Below are 19,571 nucleotides of genomic sequence, written 5' to 3' on the forward strand. Positions count from 1 at the left end.
GTTTTGACCTACAAGCAGGAGCCTGTGTGAGCTGCTAACCCCTTCCTACCCATCCTTGTGTTGTTATATTGTGTAATATGAATGTAATAAAATATGTTTTATTACTTTCATAATGCCTATGTAAATAGCACAGGTCTCTAGCTCCATGGGCGTCTTATCGCCCTGTGGGCGTCTACATGCTTTCCAAGGTATCACGCCCCTGTGGGCGTAATACCATGAATTAACATGAGCAACGTCACTTCTGCAGCTTCAGATCTCACGTGCTTACCATTCTCGTCTCCTTCTCATCCTGGCGCTTCTCAGCTTCTGACGCGCACTGCGCATGATCGGAACCGCAGGCGTCTTATTGAGCATGCGCAGTGCGCGTCAGAAGCCAACCCGCAAAACCAGGATGAGGCAGCGAGAATGGTAAGCGTTTGCATGCGCGAGATTCTAAAGTAGCGACGGTCATGTCGCTGATGTAAATCCAAGGTATCACACCCACAGGGGCATGATACCATGGAAAGAATGTAGACGCCCACAGGGCGATGAGACACCAATGAGGCTAGAGACCTGTGCTATTTACATAGGGAATATGAAATTAATAAAATGTTATTTTATTACTTTCATATTACCCAATATAACAACACAGGGATGGGTAGGGAGGGGTCAGCAGCTCACACAGGCTCCTGCTTGTAGGTCAGAATGCTTTTTTGACCTGACAGGTTCCCTTTAAAGCACTACTCCAGTGGTGAAATAAAATAAAATGCTAGCGTTGTGGTTTAATTATAATAGTTTGTTAGTCTGCTACTCCATAGGATTCTATGCATGTTCTGTAAATTCAAAGTTTTAAAAAAATCCCACATTGAACACAAAGATTACATTTCTGCTGATCAGTTCCATTTTTTGCAGAAGAATGACTGAGATTGGTTTAGTTAAGGATTGGATTTAACCACTGTGCCCTGCTGCAGTGAAGACAGAGGTGGGAGGCAACTGCCCCAGACAGTTATCTCACAGCCAGACATAAGAGAATGGGGTTGAGATTTCTTTATACATTTGTCTTTTGTTTTAACTGTTGTACAGTGCTCAATATAGATCAGTACACCCAACAAATGTCAGAAAACCTTTATTTTCTTATCAGAATCAACATTTTCTGTGGGATACAATATGACAAAATATTCACACAAATGTCGACTGCTGATTGCAAACAAGAGTTGTTATTTTGCACACTCAAAAAAGTAATTTTTTCAACAAATTCAATTTAACTATGTTGCAAAAAGTAGGGCACCTCAATAAAAAAGTCTTAGGAGTAAAGCTAAAGTTTAGGCTACAAAATTCTAATTAACAAGAATTCAACCACAGGTATGTCTAATTATTCATTAAACAAGTTTCCAGGAGACAATTGACTATAAAGGCTCATTAACATGATTTTTGTTTAATTGCTATCCGTGAAAAGAAAAGGACAGCCCTTGGACGTCTGTGAATTAATGGGACAGTGCATATGATTGATTTTGTTTCACTGACAGAATCTGTGAATTAAAAAAATCACAGCATGATCAATTTTCCTCTGAAAACTGGATGAGACGCTCCCATTCAAGTCTATGGGTGCGAGAAAAAAATATCGCATACCACAGTATGGCATTAGTCTTTATAGATACATTGCAATTATGTAGGAAACTGTAAATGGTTCTGTAAATTCTTAAGCTAGTGTAAAAATCAGATTGCACATGCACTGCACACAAATTGCCCATGGATGACAAGTGAGGAAAAAAAATCGTTCCACTTTTTTGGAAAAAAATCTGATTTTTTTTTTTAAATGCTCATGTTAACCTAACCTAAAAGGGCATTACTTAGAGAAAATCCCTTCTCAATACATATTGTCAGCAATGGCACCACATGGAAGAGAAGTGTCTCAAGACCTGAGCAAGAAAATAATTTCTTTACACAAGAAAGGTAAATGCTACAAGAAGATCTGCAAAGATTTACTTATCAGTCAGAATATTGTAGCAAAAGTGATAAAAAAATTAACATCGATAGAACTGCAACCATCTGACAGAGACATCCAAACAATCACAGAAATTAACACCTAAACAGGAGCATTTTCTGAGGAAATGGGTTGAGACAAATTGACATATAAGTTTCCTGCAGTTAGCTAAAGAAATAGAAAGGCAAACCGGGGTGAGTGTTTCCCATGACTCAAAATGACATGCACTGCAGAGAAATTGAATACATGGGCATCATCTAGGAAGAAAGCCTCTCCTAAAGCCCATGTACAGAAATGTCCACCTACAATTTAGCAATGCCCATGCTAAAAAACTATAGTCTGGAGTGATGCGACCAGGATAAATATTTTGGAACTGAAGATTTCAAAACTGTATGACATCATAAAATGTCAGGAGTACAAAGATAATTCCATGGTGCCTACAGTGATGGTGGTTGTGTCCCTATGAGGAGCTACATGAGTGGTGCTGGTGTTGGGGAGGTATATTTCATTGATGGTATCATGAATTCGCAGATGTACTGCTCTATGTTGAAAGAGAATATACTACCATTGTTAGGGTGAACACTTCGAAATGTTCACGAGTTGCCTGCTCCTGACTTAATTAGTGTGAATCAAGTGCATGCTTAAAAGAGTTAACACCGCACAGAGTCAGATGTGAAATCTCTTCTTGATCAGAGTAAATGGCACCAAGAGAGAGGTTTATTAGTCATGCTGCATTTTATATAGGCTAGGGGGATAGGCATGTTCAGATATGCTCATTGGTCAGTGGGATAGTCCATGGGTTAACCAATGGGTGGATCTGTGATGCTGATGGGCGGGTCTATGACATCATCGGGGCAGATCTGCGGTGATGCTGATGGGCGGGTCTATGATGTCATCAGGGCCCATCTTGGGTGTGTCACAAAACTGGTTTATGCAAGGCGAATTGATTTTGGTTGGATATACTTACTACAATCCCCTATGTCAAGAGGTTAATTAAATATTTGATGGAAAGACCCTCATCTCCATCACGCCTTGGTTTTGGTAGTTGTGCACTTTTCCATCATGACAATCATAAAAACCTCACATATAAGGCCATTGTTGTATTCCTGAAGGAGAACAGGATGAAAAGTGATTCAGTGGCCAAAAATGTCTCCTGATATGAACCCAATATAACACCTATGGGAATTCTGATGAAACAAGATGAGCATCCAGACTCTGAAAGCAGTCGTTCTTGAAAAATAGTAAAAGACAGATGCCGCAACATGACAGACTTGTTCATTCTATACTTAGAAGACTTGGTGCGCTTCTTAAAAATCACGGAGGTCATACAAAAGACTAGCAGTTGTAGTTTTTGATGTGGGTTGTATTAATTTTTGCATAAATTAATATGAGGAAAAATGAAGATTTTGTAATGATCACTAGGCAGCACCACACAATGACCACAGTCCCTGCTGGACGCTGGTAGCGTGTATAAGTTTAGGTTTTAGACTGCTGAGATTAGTTGTCCCTTTCCTGTTCACCTGTGTTTTGCTGCAGTGTGCTGGAATATAATTTGCTCTTTGCTAGGTGCCATGGGCAGGGTTTGCTTCTATATAATCCCCAGCAGACAGTCTTCAGCTTTCAGTTATTTAATTAGTTCAGTTAGACCTGGTCATGTTGATCCTGTGTGCATTTTGTACGAGTCTTGTTGTCTTTCTTTGGCTTGTATTTTGAACACCCGCTTGCCTTCTGATTTGTCCCTGATGTGACTTCTTAGTTTTTCACCCAGTGTTACTTATGACCCCTGTTGCCCCCAGTTCACTCCTCCGGCAAGCAGCCCTTGTGTTGAAGCAATCTAGTGGAACCCGAAGTAAGGCCAGATCCCTGTACAAGGACTTAGGGTTAAGGTTGGGGTTCTTCTAGAAGTTGTCAGACAAAGTAGCTTGTGCTAAGTCTGAAGTAACCTCTTTGAGACTGTGGCCTGCCGACATGTGCCTCTGACAGTGAGATTAAACATGTGTCATTTCTCGCTCCCATCGGCACACGCATGATGTGGTTGTGGGGCGCCGATGGTTTGTTATGATAGCCAGGGGTCAGGTGATGACCCCTGTGTCTGTCACGATGATATTCCTATGAATGCCATCTGTGAGCCGGCTTTCATAGGAAATTATGATTTCAGCTATACAGAGTAGTGCCCATCACTGCTCTGCACAGCACAAATGATCAGATAATTGCAGCTTCAAGTCCCCTAAACTTGACTAGTAAGTACGGTAAAAAGTTTTTCAAAAAGTCTTTAAAAATATGGAAAAAATAAAAAAAAAACACAAATTCAAGTCACTCCCCTTTTTGCCCTATTGAAAATAAAATAATTAAACATAAAAAAAATACATACAGTATTTGGTATAGCTGTACTCAGAAATGTCCGATCTATCAAAAAATAAAATAAATTAATACGACTGGTAAACAATGTAGGGAAAAAAAAATGCCGGAAAGACAAAAATAGACGATTAAAACATTGCACAAGTTATCATACAGCTATATTGATAAAAAGTTATAGCTTTTGGATGAAGGGGGGAGGGGGGAACGAAAGTGAAAAAACAGAAAAAGGATATAGTGTGAAGGGGCTAAAGGAATTTTCCAGATTAGGGCTAATGTTCTGCAGGAAATCAGCCCAAGTATCAGAGTTCCGAGTATCAGACCGAATTGTAAAAAGTGTAGTAAGTAGTATTAAAGTGTCTTATTGCCTCCATATGCCTAAGTTACTGCCCTTAGTAATACTGCACATGCTGTATGTCATTGTATCTATGTCTAGTAGAAAGACAACACACATATCCCTATACACACTTCCATTCTCTTGTTTGATCTTCTACAGGAAAACAATAAAAGGTTTTACAGAATTTGCAAATTGTTCTATGGAGTCAATGAAGTTCGGATTTGGAAGCTCTTATACAATAATCATTAAGGAGGTTAGTACTAGTAGAAGACAAATACTAACTATGTCCTAAAGGAATTAAATGACACCTTCTTTTCACTAATATAATAGTTTGTACAGTAGGGAAATATTAGAAAATATTAACTGAAATAGCGTAGAAATGGTTGTACAGGCAAGAGGAAAATATTATGTTATTTAGAAGTGTTTTTAAAAATGAGACTATTTTGTAGCATGAAATGTATTGGCTGTTGCTTAAATTAAACATATACTAAAAAAGAAAAGATGAGCACACGCATACATCATCCACACGTCTGATCACGAGCACAGGATAGCAGGTGCCCAGAAGTACCAGCTGATTGTCCAAGATTCATGGAATAAAAGCTTCGCCAAGACTTCTCCAGCCTTGACCAGAGAGCGATATCTCTTTTGGATGTCTTTGTTTAGAAAGAAAACAACTATTTTTTTTTTTTTTAACTTGAGAGGTGCCAGGGAGCTAACAAAAATGATAGTAATTGTTTGTTTCCTTTTGATTTTACAGTGTACAGCAACATCAATGTCTGTTGAGTACATCCAGGACATTCAACCCAATACAGTCCACATGGCTCTACAGATTCCTCAGTTTTTCCTCCTTACTGCCGGGGAGGTCATGTACTCCGTTACAGGGTTGGAATTCTCATATTCTCAGGTGGGTAGAGAGTAGCGGAGGAATGCCCGTGTGAATGAAGATACTCTAACCCCTTTAAAGATGCGCATTTGAGCCTCTATATCTCTAAATAGGAATATACAGCACCACTTCATGGTGGTCTAAACGTTTAAAAGAAATATGTCACCACGTTTTGCCTCCTAACCTGAAAGCAGCAAACTGTAGAAAACTGTAGAAAAAAGAGACCCTAAAATGTGTTACTCGGCTTCTTAGGGTACCATCTCACTAAACGACGTACCAGCGATTCCGACCACGATACGACCTGGTCAGGATCGCTAGTACGTCGCTACAGGGTCGCTAGTGAGCTGTCAAACAGTCAGATCTTCCCAATGACCAGCCATCAGCAACTCATGTAACGATGCTGCGCTTGGTAACCACTCTAAATATCGGGTAACTAAGCAAAGCGCTTTGCTTGGTTACCCGATGTTTACCCAGTTACTAGTGTACACCGCTTACAGGCTGCCAGCACTGGCTCCCTGTATACGTAGCTAGGGTACACACCGGGTTACTAAGCAAAGCGCTTTGCTTAGTTACCCGATATTTACCCTGGTTACCAGCGTACATTGCTTACACAGAGTCGGTGCTCGTTGGTCTCCCACTGTCAAACAAGCCGATGCGTGCTGCACAGCGGGAGACCAACAATCAAAAAATGAACCAGAACAGTGTGTAACGATCAGCGATTTCACAGCAGGGGCCAAATCGCTGCTTAGTGTCACACACAGCGAGAAATTGTTGCGCTCATCAAAAAAAAATGCTAATTATTGTGCAATTATAATAATTTTAAGCTTTTTTTATTCAAGAAATCCCTCAACATTAAATAATAAGGGACAGGAACAACTGGATTATAGGCCCCTCGAACATAAGAGGACCGCACCATGGGCTATGAACTTTCCTAGTGTAAAACTAATGCAGTCCAATCATTTTCTAACCTATACTAGTAACATTGCAACTACAATACATTGGCTATGAAAGGCTTCATCTCAACATTGCACTAGTAACAGAGCTCTAATAATATTTTATCTGATTCCTGATAGGCTCCATCCAACATGAAATCTGTACTGCAAGCAGGATGGCTCCTGACAGTGGCGGTTGGTAATATTATTGTCCTTATCGTGGCCGGAGCCTCTAGCCTTAGTGAACAGGTAAAAATCCATTTTTATTAAAATTTACATAAAATTTAAAGGTAAACTGGTAAATGGAAACTTTCTACATAAAATACGACACTAATATAGTTGCTGAATATTAGTAATGAGCGAGCACTCAAATGCTTGAGTTCTCGGTACTCGATTCAAGCAAGTTGGACGCTCATATGGGCTCGATTCAAGTAACAAGTATAATGGGAGTCAGTCAAGCATTTTCCGAAACATCCTACCAGGAGGGTTGGAGGGGGGGGCAGGAAAATCGCTGAAATGGATGTAAACAGCACTCAAATGGAATAGGAACACCCTGGGAAAGAAGCCTGGAAGAGCATCTGACTCCCAGGTCGCTGCTGGAAACAATGTTGTCTGAGTATTACTGCACTTTTATGGACTGACAATAAAATATACAAAACCAAAGATTAAATGGAATTTACAGGAAAATATTGTTAGGAAACATTCTGTTCTGTATAACAATTTGTATATAAGGCAAAATTAAAAAGAGAAAAAAACATCTTCTCCACCCCTTAATAGCCGGCCCATCTCTTACCGCATTTCACCATCGCCTATGACTACAGTAGATGACATACTAGAAGGGGGTATAAAATTACACCCACCAGTAAATGTAGTTTTAACATATTACTACCTTATCTGGGCATGCGGTGTGTGTGAGATGGTCAGACACATCCTGTTTAATTCATGAAAGAGGAACTCTGAACCTTACGAAGCCTATGCGAATGTGACGCCCCGGACTAGTCGGGTCGTCCCAGTTAGTCACACACAACACCACACCCCCTCCCAGTTAGGTAACACCAGGCAAACTAAAAACCTTGTCCCCACCCTCCAGGTTTGATGTCCACACCAGGGGGGCGGAGCCAGGCGGTTGGCTCCACCCACCGAGGAGTTCCCAGCCTAGGAGGCGGGAAAACAGTTAGTCTAGTCTAGTCAAGTTCAGGGTCTAGTGAAGAGCAGTCAAGGTCATGGGCAGTCCTGTGTCCGTGTCCTGATAAGAGACTACCAGGTGGCTGGGTCAGAGATCAGCTGCCATTGGCAAGGAGGCAGATGGTGGTGGCCGCCTGCAGGAGACCGGGAATACGACTGGTGAAACCGTAAGGGACCGGGACAGCGTAGTGGGACCGAACCGGGAAGCCAACTGGATACCGGAGCACCAGGCAGGGTACTCAGACCCAGTACAAAGCCCTGAACCGACAGGGCCGAGTCGAATCAACTGATTGCGGACTGGACTTAAGGACCTATCCCACACAAGTCCCGTTAGAAGACAACAGCCCAACTATACAGGGTAAAGCCACCGCCAAGGCATAGAGACCCAAAGGACCAGCGTCTGCGGGCAAATGGGCTCCTACGGCATATGCAAGTCGGGGAGCGGACTACCGGTGTCTAGGCATAGGAGTCAAACATTTACACACAGAGGTGCAGGAGAAAGGCGGAAACCACCAACCTATTCTGGGAGAAGCTGCAGCCGGCTGCGGGCCCCGTTCATCACTCCGTTTGGTTTACCAGAGACTCCAGTGTCTTGTGTCAGAGTAAGTACACCAGTGCCATCAGGCACCGCACTGCACCGCAACACTTCACCCTGCACCCCGGCCCTCGCCTACCGGGCCCCGAGACCAACACCCCCTACCCACGGAGGGGTCAACACCTAGCTGCGCCATTACACCGCTCCCGGGAGCCCCCATACCTTCACCACAGCGGTGGTGTCTACATTCACCACAACCCATGGGTGGCATCACGAACTAACATTCAAAACCAAACCACTGCGACCCCGGCCGTGGAACTCATCATCTAAATACCCGCGTGTAGCGCCAACTCCCTTGCAGAGCGACGTGGCCCTCGGGTCCGTGAGAGGCTCGAGCCACCACCCTCAGTACGAGCACGGATCCAAGCGGCTCGGCGGTCGCAGCCGAGCCCGCGGGGCGGTACACGAACAATGCAAGAACTGCCAAAAATTAAAAGGAAGAGGTACTCCAAAAGATCCTGTACTAGACATAAAAAAGGCCACATACACATTCTGTTAAATTTGTTAGGTAGCAGGACTCACACATACATAAAGCTTATGTACTAAGCGCAAGGCCTGCCAAAAATTAGAAGGACAGACTGCAATATACCCTCGAAGACATGTAGATGAGGGCCTCTGAAATTTATTTTTTTTACCATTGTTAAGGAGTGGGACTCATAGTCTGGTAAAGCCTATGCACTTATTGGAAGGGCTGAAAAACGTTTACCGCTGGGAGGGTTATACATCTATATATGGAAGAGAGTTGTAGAGGTAGGCCTCCTACACATCCTGAAAAAATTATGGAGGGTATGATACACACCCTGGAAAAACTAAGAGCCAGGGTCGCTTGATGACTCTCTAATGATTTGGAGCACAGGCCGCCTGATGACCCTACAAACATTTGGAGTGAGCACCGCCTGATAACCCTCTAAAGATTTTGAGCAAAGGCTGCCCAATGACCTTCTAAAGATTTGGAGTGAGGGCTGCCTAATGACCCTCCAAAGATTTTAAGCGAGAGCCGCCTAATGACATTCAAAAGATTTTGAGCGAGGGCTGCCTGATGACCCTCAAAAGATTTTGCACGAGGGCCGCCTAATGAACTTCTAAAGATCTACAGCGAGGGCCGATTGATAACCCTCCAAAAATTTTGAGTGAGGGCCGCCTGATGACCCTCAAAAGATTTTGAGCGAGGGTCGCCTGATGACCTTTTATGTAGACAGAAAAATAAAAAGGTTATGGCTCTGGGAAGAAGGGGATGAAAAAACTAAAACACAAAAACAAAAATTGGCATGGGATAATAACGTCGGTGTAAATTTTAGGCTGTCTAATCTAAATTTACACCACCTGTTAGTTGGCTTACTTTGCAACAGAAATTTGTGCCAAGATGTTTTTGTATTTTTGGCTCTCTATTTGCATTTCAATCCATTTTTATTCTTGACACAGCCCTTGATGATCAAGTCAGAAAATGTTTCTTAAATATTTAATAAATGTGATAGAAGACATGTAAGGCTATGTGCCCATGGGACTCTGTACCCGCGGATATATCCGCAGGTTTGTCCGCAGGTTTCCCGCAGCTGCTCCCCGGAATCTGCAGCTATCCATTGCTGTGGGTTACGAGCATTTTTGTTGCGGTAACCTGCGTGATAAGTGCGGTAATACCTGCGGAAGTACCGCCTTCTATCTCCATAGTGGAGGAGTGGGAATTCTGCAGATATTTCCGCATGAATAATTGACATGCAATTACGTGCAGCTGCTGGACATCCTCAGCATATTTTGCAGCGGCACATACCGCAGCATTGATAAAGCACTCTGCAAATCCCATAGGGTAACATGGGGAGTGTCTGTACTTGCTTAAACCTGAGGACTTATCTGGAAAATCCAGATGAATCCGCAGGTTTTCGGCGGCAAAATTCGCAGGTACATTGTCCCGTGGGCACATAGCCTAAAGGTTGCTTTACACGCAGCGATGTCGCTGGTGAAAGCACCCGCCCCCGTCGGTTGTGCGTCACGGGCAAATCGCTGCCCATGGCGCCCAATATCGCTAGGCCCCGTCACACGGACTTACCTGCCTAGCGACGTCACTGTGGCCGGCAAACCGCCTCCTTTCTAAGGGGGCGGTTCGTGCGGCATCACAGTGACATCACACGGCAGCCATCCAATAGAAGCGGAGGGGCAGAGAGCAGCTGAAAGAAAGTGACGCCCACCTCGTTGCTGGAGGACACAGGTAAGGTGTTGTTCCTCGTTTCTGGGTTGTCACACGTAGCGATGTGCGCTGCCTCAGAAACGACGAACAACCTGCGTCCAGCACCAGCAACGATATTTGGGATTAGAACGACGTGTCAACAATCAACGATTAGGTGAGTAATTTTGATCGTTAGCAATCGTTCGTACGTTTCACACGCAACAACGTCGCTAACGAGACCAAATGTGCGTCACGAATTCCATGACCCCAACGACATTTCGTTAGCGATGTCGTTGCGTGTAAAGCCTCCTTTAGAGTTTTTTATGCAACTTAAGGGAGAATTCCTGACCATTTACCTTAGTAAATCTACTTAATGTGTATGTGTTTATCCTTTTCCTAAAGTATTCTTTCTCATTGTTTCTACAGTGGGCAGAGTATATTCTCTTTGCTGCTCTTCTAGTGGCAGTTTGCATCATATTTGCTATCATGGCCTATTTTTACACCTATGTGGACCCTGCAGCAATTGAAGCCCAGTATGATTCTGAAGGAAAGAAAAAGAAAGAGAAAGAGAAGGAAATAGAGGCATTGGGCTTTGATATTTCTGATGGACCTAAGGCACTAACAAAAATGTAACATGACTTTGTCCTTGTTTTGTAAATATTGTACTTTATCCTTCCAATATGTGGACGATGACGGAGAGGCCTTTGCCGGCCGACAGACAGACAAGATAATAAAAGGTTAACTGAGTCGGTTGCTATTTCTCAGCCAAAATAGCAAAACACCAAAAATGTGAAGATGGAAAATCCAACTGCATAAACCCAATGTGCAAAATGTATTGATCATGTTGAGATTCTGTATAAAGGAGACAAATAAATCTAAGTTCTCTATATTCAATCTCTACAATAATATCTGGAAATAGTTGCTCCATATTTATTAACCCTTTTCTTGTACAACGCCAAATGTTTTCAATTACAAATCTAAATGTTCATATGAGGCTCAATGAATAGTCAAATAGCATAAAAATATGATGTTTGTTCTGGAGCTCTGCTATAAAACAGATTGTACTCATGAATGAACATATGGAGTAGATCTGTAATAACGTAATATGATAATGCAAAAATATTAATTCTTTTACACATATTAACACTTTATTTTTTGGCTCAATTCAGGATAACATTTTAAGCACCACTCCAGCGTTGTTGGGGTTTTTTCAGAGCTGCAGTGGCGCTTTAAATATAAGTCCCCTGCCCCCGTTCTTATACTCACCCTCCAGCAGCTTCATCTTTTTTCAGCGCCGCTCCGGTCCCACAGCGTCATATTGTGCCCATAACATCTGACTGGCCAGAAGTAAGAAATGTCACAAGTGCTCAGTGCAAGTCTATGAGAGTCAGAATGAGGCTTTCATAGAGATGCATTGATTTGTGAGGTTCAGCTCCACCAAACACTCGGGATGCTTGCTAGCAGTCACAAATCACTTCAGTACTGAAATAATTTTTTTATAAAAAAAAGCTGGAGTGGTACTTTAAAGAGAACCTGACAGCTGATACATGCTGCATGATGATCCATGGGCGATATGCATAAGGCACTGGCTGTATAACCTCAGCCAGGTATGTTTGACTCTGAAACGCTGCATTTTAGAGACAAACATACCTTAAAAGCCTTGAAGAACTGAGCTGCAAGTGAGACTAGTCATACAGATGGGTCCCTGGAGTTATAGTTTTCTATTTATACACGCTTACAGAGACAGACCTGTGACTACAAGGTAGTGCACATCATGTTTTCTTTATTTCAGGGTAACTGGTGGGTGAAGCTGGCAGGACCCGCCTGCCCACCTAGTCTCCTGTGCAGCTTGGTCCCCGGCGGTTTTTAAAATGTCTTTTTCTCTGAAACACTGAAAGGTTTCAGTCAAACATACATGGTGGAAATTCTACTGCCAGTATCTGATGTATGCTGCCCATGGATAGGACAGTATGCATCCACTCACAGGTTCTCTCTAAAACGGATTTGTCACCTGATTTCAATATGCAAATTGCATGCATTACTAAATAGATATCAGAGACTCGATGTGGCTGATGTACTTTGACAAGTACAAAATACTTAGTTTCAAACTAAGTAAACAATTCTGACATTGATTTCAAAGTAATTACACAGTCACATCAGGTCTGAGAAATCTGTGTAATACTGTATGTCTTTTCTATTGTGAAATCTGGTGACTGATTTTAGCATGAGAAAATATTAGTAAAAATCAATTTCTTACATTGAAAATCATTTTTATTGTTACCACCTACATCAGGGGTGTTAAAATAATTTTCACAGAGGGCCACATCAGCATTATAGTTGCCTTCAAAGGGCCACTCATTATTGCAAGGGCTCATGGAGATCTCTGTGCAACACGATACGAACATGGACTGCAAAGCACAAACTGGCCAGGGACTATAAGAGAGCTGTTCCTGGGTGGAAGAGCTATACGACAGCTGTCCCTGGGTAGAAGAGCTATACGACAGCTGTCCCTGGGTAGAAGAGCTATACGACAGCTGTCCCTGGGTAGAAGAGCTATACGACAGCTGTCCCTGGGTTGTAGGGATGTACGAGACCTTTCCTTAGGTAGAAGGGCTATACAAAAGCTGTCTCTACTTAATAGGGCTGTGTGAGAGCTTTCCTTGGGTACTATGGCTATATGTGCTGTTCCCGTGTCAGCAGCCGAGCTGCTCGGATCCGGATCCGCGGTGGCTCGAGGGGTCTCCGGACCCAGGGTTCGTGCGGCCACTCAAATGAAGGGGGTATTTACAGGGGATTGTGTTAGAGTTCGCGACGCCACCCGTGGTATGTGGTAATTTGGAGTACCACCGCTGCAGTTGGGACTACCCGGGGGTGATGGAATGGGGCAGCCAGGTGTTAGAACCCTCCACGGGTAGGGGTGATGCCCCGGGACTCGGTGATGGTGACTGGGGAGTGCCGTCAGGTGTGAAGGGGTCACTTGCGTACTCACTCAGTCCATTAAGCTGACACCGACTACTGGATAAACCAAAGTTCTGGACACCGCTGCCGCTGAGGGGAGCTAGTTCGGGTCCCGTCCCCAATGGTGCTGCCTGGTGATCCGTGACCTGCCTCCTGGCACTAAATTTACTTCTCTGTTGGTCCCGGTAGTATGGAACTTGCCGGGTCCCGCTCCCACTATGGCTAAGTGTGGGAGCTTGCTCTCAGAGTTCACGCTTGGGATTTTCTGGAACGTTTAAGTGGAAAGTCCTATCCTCCTCGTTGCGCTAGTACCCCGATTTTGGAGCGGGTGGTTAGCGGATCTTGAAGGCTCCGTTCTCGTCGGGTATATTGTCAGGTTGCCTGAAGCTACTCCCTGACCTAGGGGCCACGTACCCTGTCGTGCCCTGGTCCCAGCCCGGTGATGGTGCAAGGCCGCCGGCTGTCCTCCTCGACAGTTCCGTGTCCCTTACCACGATCCCCTGCGACCGAGGGTCCAGCTCCTCTAGGCCCAGACCACTGTCTGCTACCTAGATAGCTTCCTAGGAGCCCTGCTCCTGACCTCCTCTCTCCTTCGGTTCCAACACACTTCTCTCCACTCTTGACACTCCTGACCTCTCCTAACCAACCCCCCAAGTGGGCGACCCTATTCCACTCAGGCCGTCCACTGGTGTGCTTGGTGGGTGTGGTGCAGAGTGTACCTAGGATTTAATTAGCTGATGTAGGCAACACCATGTAGTTGGGGACCCATAACCAAGAAGGAGGTGGATATTGCACCAGAGGGCAGATTGTGCAATACCCTGTGAAGACCTGATAGTCCAGGGGCGTCACATATACAACAGCTGTCCCTGGGTACTAGGGCTATACGACAGCTGTTCCTGGGTACTAGGCCTATACAACAGCTGTCCCTGGGCACTAGGGCTAGGGTAGTAGGGCTATACAAGAGCTGACCCTGGTTACTAGAGCTATGGGCGCTTTCTCTGGGTATTAGGGCCAAGGGCACTGTCCATGGATACTAGGGTTTAAGATGCTGTCCTGGGTTGTAGGGCTAAGGGTGCTGTCCTTGGGTTGCAGAGCCAAGGGTGTTGTCCCTGGGATGTAGGGCTAAGGGTGTTGTCCCTGGGTTGTAAGACTAAGGGTGCTGCCCCTGAGGTGTAAATCCCACAACAAGCTTCCTCCCCACTACAGATATCCACACATCATTAAAGACCCCAAAATCCCAGCACAGGAATCCCTCCCCAGCATTGTACACCCCCCCTCCCCCCACAAACCCCAAATTCCGCACAGGCATCCCCCAGCATCACATACCCTTAAACTCCCACCACAGGCATCTCCAAGCATTGTAGACCCCCAAATTCCACCACAGGCATTCCTCCAACATTACATACTCCCCAAAATTCCACATCAGGCATCCCCACAGCATTTTACACCGCTAAAATCCATCTGGAGGTATACCCCATCATTGTACACCCCTACACTCCACAAAATTGCACCATAGGCATCCGACCAGTATCACACACTCCCTAAAATCCCATCAAATGCATCGCTCCCCCCGCACATTGCACACACCCTAAATCCCACCACAGGCATCAGACCCCCAAAATTCCACCGCAGGCATGCCCACAGCATTATAGACCTACAAGACCTTTCCACAGGGGACCCCCAAAATCCAATGACCAGCATCCCTACAACATTGCATCCCCCTAAAATTCCACCACAGAAGTCCTGCCAGCATTGCATACGTCCCAAATACCAACACATACATCCCTACAGCATTACACACACACACACAAATTCCAACATAGGTATCCCCACAGCATTATAGACCTTAAAATTCCAACACAGGTATCCATACAGCAGTATAGACCCCTTAAATCCCACCACCCTTTCTCTTTTTTACCTGAAGCGTCTCATTGATGCAGTGAATGAAGGCTAAAGAGGAGGAGGATGTGATACATCTCTCCTGAGTCCCAGCCACTTCATCGACTGGCGTGCTATGCTCCAGACCAGAATTAACGCCGACAATACATCACTGAAATGATTGAAATGATATCACATCTACCAGGAACCCATACATTCTAGCTTATACTGTTTGTTCTGCACATGGCAGCCTCTTCAGCACATGAGCAGTACAAACTAGCGGAAAATGTAAATAATCAAAATGGTGCTTTTTTCAGATACACTCTATTGACGGCAGAGAAAAGTACCTGAGTTTTAGGGTACTTTCACACTTGTGTTAATTTCCTTCTGTTACAATCCGCCCTTTTGGAAAACAGCGGAATCCGTTAACGGATTCTGCTGTTTCCCATAGACTTGTATGGATGACGGATTGTACCAAAAGGACCTGCGTTGCTTCCGCTAAGCGACGCTCCGTTGCTTCTGCCCAGCGGGAGGAACGCAGCATGTGACGTTGTTTTGAGCAGCGGAATCCTCTGGATTTCACTGCGCATGCTCTTTTTTTTTTTTTTAAATCACAAACTTTATCTTGGCTCGCGGTGGCCGAACGTTCAGCTGATCACCCGGCGGCCGGCAAGTGACAGCGCTCAGCTGATCACCCGGCGGCCGGCTGCAGGGAGCGATCAGCTGATCGTTCACAATAGTCTGCCGCCGGTAAAACTGTAAAAAAAAAAAATCAAAACTGATTCCGTTGTTTTGCAGCATCCGTTGCATCCGTTGTGCCACTATATGCAACACATCCGTTGCATCCGTCACACAACGCAATGCAACGGATACCGTTCAACGCAAGTGTGAAACTAGCCTTACTGGTAAAACAGCTCATGGGCCACATAAAATTATGTGTCAGGCTCGATTTGGCCCACTGGCCTTGAGTTTGACACCCCTGACCTACAGTATATTAATATAGTCCTGCAATATTTTCACATGGCCCAAGAAGACTTACTATAGATTTAGAATTCTTGCTTAAAGGCTGTAATCACACATGACTGTATATGGTGCAGAAGAAGGTGGAAGAAGGCACTCTGGTCAGATGAAATCAAAGTCAAACTTTTTGAGCAAAATGCAAAACGCTATGTAGGATGGAAATCTAAGGCTATGTGCGCACTAGAGCAAAATACCCGCGGATTTACCCGCGGATTTGCCGCGGAAATTTCTTGAGAAATGTCTGCAATCTTTGTGCAGACATTTCCCATGAAATTCTATGAGAAAAAAAAAAAGCTGTGCGCACTGGTGCGGATTTTTCTCAAGAAAGTTTCTTGAGAAAAGTTTCTCGAGAAAGTTTCTTGAGAAAATGAACATGTCCATTAAATCCGCAGGTATCCCGCGGATTTCTGCAGTACAGACTGCAAAAATCCGCAGGGAACCACCCGCGGGAAAATCGCGGCAAATCCGCGGTAAATCCGCGGCTAATCCGCGGCAAATCCGCATGCGGTTTTGCCGCGGATTTTTTCCGGAGGTCAGCAAATCTTCACTCCCAGAAGTTTCTCGAGAAGATTTTCTCGAGAAACTTCACATCTCTAGTGCGCACATAGCCTAACATTCAACATCACCATGAAAACACCATCCCCCATCATACATTGTGGTTGCAGCATCATGCTGTGGGAGGATTTTCTTCACCAGAAACAAGGAAACTGGTCAAAGTTGATGGCAAGATGGATAGAGCTAGATACTGGGCAATTCTGGAGGAAAACCTGTGAGAAGCTTCAAAATACTTGATACGGGGGCAAAGGTTCACCTTCCAGCCGCCAGCTGGACAACAACCTTAGGCCCGTTTCACACGTCAGTGAAAAACAGTGACGTTTTTCACTGGCGTGTAAAACACGCACATGTCCCTGCGTGTGCCGTGATTCACGGCACACGTGGGTTGTCTAAGTGCAATCCGGGCTCCGTTCTCCGTGGCCCGTGATTGCACTTAGAAAACAACTCACCTGGTGCTGATCGCTCGCGGTGCAGCATCCGGCCGGCGGTGACCCCCGCAGCAGCTGCTTCCGGGTCGTCTGTGTCGCGCATAATGAATATGCGCGACAATAATGAGCCGGCTCAGAAGCAGCAGGGAGAACGGGCTGCAGAGGACATCGCTGGACGCCGAGTGAGTAAAAATGATTTTTATTTTAAAAGCACGTTCTTTTCTGGCACGTGTTTCACGGACCACACCACTGCGTGGTCCGTGGAACATCAGTGATGCCAGAAAAAAATGGACATGTCTCCATGCGGCAATCACGCACACGCGGGTACGCCGCACGGAGACACGTGCAGTGAAAAATCACTGACGTGTGAGCAGACCCATTCATGGTAGCACAAGGCATACCTTAATATAAATAATTCTTACATTAATAACACTACAATAATAAATAAAAACAGCAAAGTCAATAATGGTGAAAAATGGCCGTGATGTTTTATTAAGAGTTTCGTAAGAATTAAAACAACCAGAAACATAGAAAATTAAATATTCAAAATTCCACCTTTTAACTGAATTAATAACAATTTTATCAACCATATATCTATTTAATAAAAACACCAAATCCACCCAGCAAAAACTGGGTGATTTTTCCCTCTAACAAAACATCACGACATAAAATAACAAACATCCTGGGAGGGAGGGCGGATGCTTCTTGCTTCAGTCAGCTGGAACTGCACAGCTGACCCACGGACACTGCCTTAAATATAATTCAAATTCCCGCACTTTTTACATTCAGCCAATCAGGACCTAGAAAAACCCAAGCGCGCAACAGCTGGACAAAACCAGTTTATTCCAGCTGTCCGTGTTACCAGGTAGATTACTCCATATTATGAAATCATCAAATTAACCCTTAATGAACCGATACATAAAAAAGCTATATACCGGATGCCTGTGCGACCATGGAAAACCCACTGCTATCCGCTGTGTGGGTTTTTAACATGGTAGCACAAGGCATACCTTAATATAAATAATTCTTACATTAATAACACTACAATAATAAATAAAAACAGCAAAGTCAATAATGGTGAAAAATGGCCGTGATGTTTTATTAAGAGTTTCGTAAGAATTAAAACAACCAGAAACATAGAAAATTAAATATTCAAAATTCCACCTTTTAACTGAATTAATAACAATTTTATCAACCATATATCTATTTAATAAAAACACCAAATCCACCCAGCAAAAACTGGGTGATTTTTCCCACCAGGACACGACTACACAGGCGTGGCCCCCCCACAAAACCACACAGCCATTTTTCTACCATTGATTGGAGGCCAAGATTAAAAATGTCCATTCCTATATCCGACAAATGAACCCAATCATGTCTAAATAATCCCGGCGTAAAACCTTCAAGATCTAGGTGTCTATATGTAAAGCCACCTAACAATTTGAAAAACTTCTCTAAATCTCTATTAACCCTCTTTCGAATTTTATCCATAAATTGCACTCCACCCAATTTCCACGCTAAACGCGGGATTATTTCTGAAAAAACTAGACATGTATTGGGAAAATAATTTTTTAGGTCTCTATGCATTTCCCATAACAAATTTACAGTATTCACTTTACCTATATCATTCCCACCAAGATGAATAATGATCACATCAGGGGAAGGATAATACAATAACAACTTCCTTATTTTACCCATTAACTGTGACCAAACCATGCCTCTATAACCAAACCACATAACCTGAATAAAGTCCAAATCAAACGACAAATTCTCTGTATATTGCCGCTGACTCGCTCTCTTCTGTGCCCAATGAACGTAAGAATGTCCCAAAATCCAGACAATTATTGGGCCTAAAAAAATGAGGATCAATTAAGTTAGTAAATTAGGCCTGACATATAACTTAAATCTATTAGACTGCCACCGCCCTATAGCTTTAATACTATCCTCACTGAGACCAAACCCTGCAGCCATTGTAGCTGCACCTATTCTGAATGAGTGTGATGAAATGTTACACTTACCCATGTTCAGCTTCCATAAACATTTCTTCAATACGCTATTGAATTGAAATATTGTAGCAGGGTCACCTCCAATATGTACTAACAAAGGCCCCTTACCAACAGGCCGTACCTGAAGCCACTTTTTAAGATTAGCAATCGGGCAAATAGATGTGTAAAGCAAAGGATTCAACTTTATTAATGACCCTCTCCCCATCTGATCCGTTTTAGATCTTCTAATATTAATTAACAACTGATTGTTAACAAAAGCCACGTCCTCAACTCTCAGCCCTGAAGGACGACTTTTGCTAGCACTAAGTAATTCAC

The 19,571-nt window shown here is 43.9% G+C and overlaps 1 protein-coding gene across 1 annotated transcript in view; it reads left to right on the top strand.

Moving 5' to 3' along the window:
* SLC15A1 (solute carrier family 15 member 1) overlaps nt 1–11,300 on the top strand; it is a 98,051-nt gene extending 86,751 nt beyond the window's left edge. Inside the window, exons 20-23 of the mRNA XM_075336722.1 lie at nt 4,815–4,908; nt 5,413–5,559; nt 6,612–6,719; nt 10,838–11,300. Of these exons, the coding sequence (XP_075192837.1) occupies nt 4,815–4,908; nt 5,413–5,559; nt 6,612–6,719; nt 10,838–11,044 (556 nt within the window). The 3' untranslated portion in view covers nt 11,045–11,300. The remainder of the gene's footprint in view (nt 1–4,814; nt 4,909–5,412; nt 5,560–6,611; nt 6,720–10,837) is intronic.
* The last annotated feature ends 8,271 nt before the right edge of the window (nt 11,301–19,571 follow it).

The sequence above is a fragment of the Anomaloglossus baeobatrachus genome, chromosome 2 (genome assembly GCF_048569485.1).
Source record: "Anomaloglossus baeobatrachus isolate aAnoBae1 chromosome 2, aAnoBae1.hap1, whole genome shotgun sequence".
In the NCBI taxonomy this organism is placed as follows: domain Eukaryota; kingdom Metazoa; phylum Chordata; class Amphibia; order Anura; family Aromobatidae; genus Anomaloglossus; species Anomaloglossus baeobatrachus.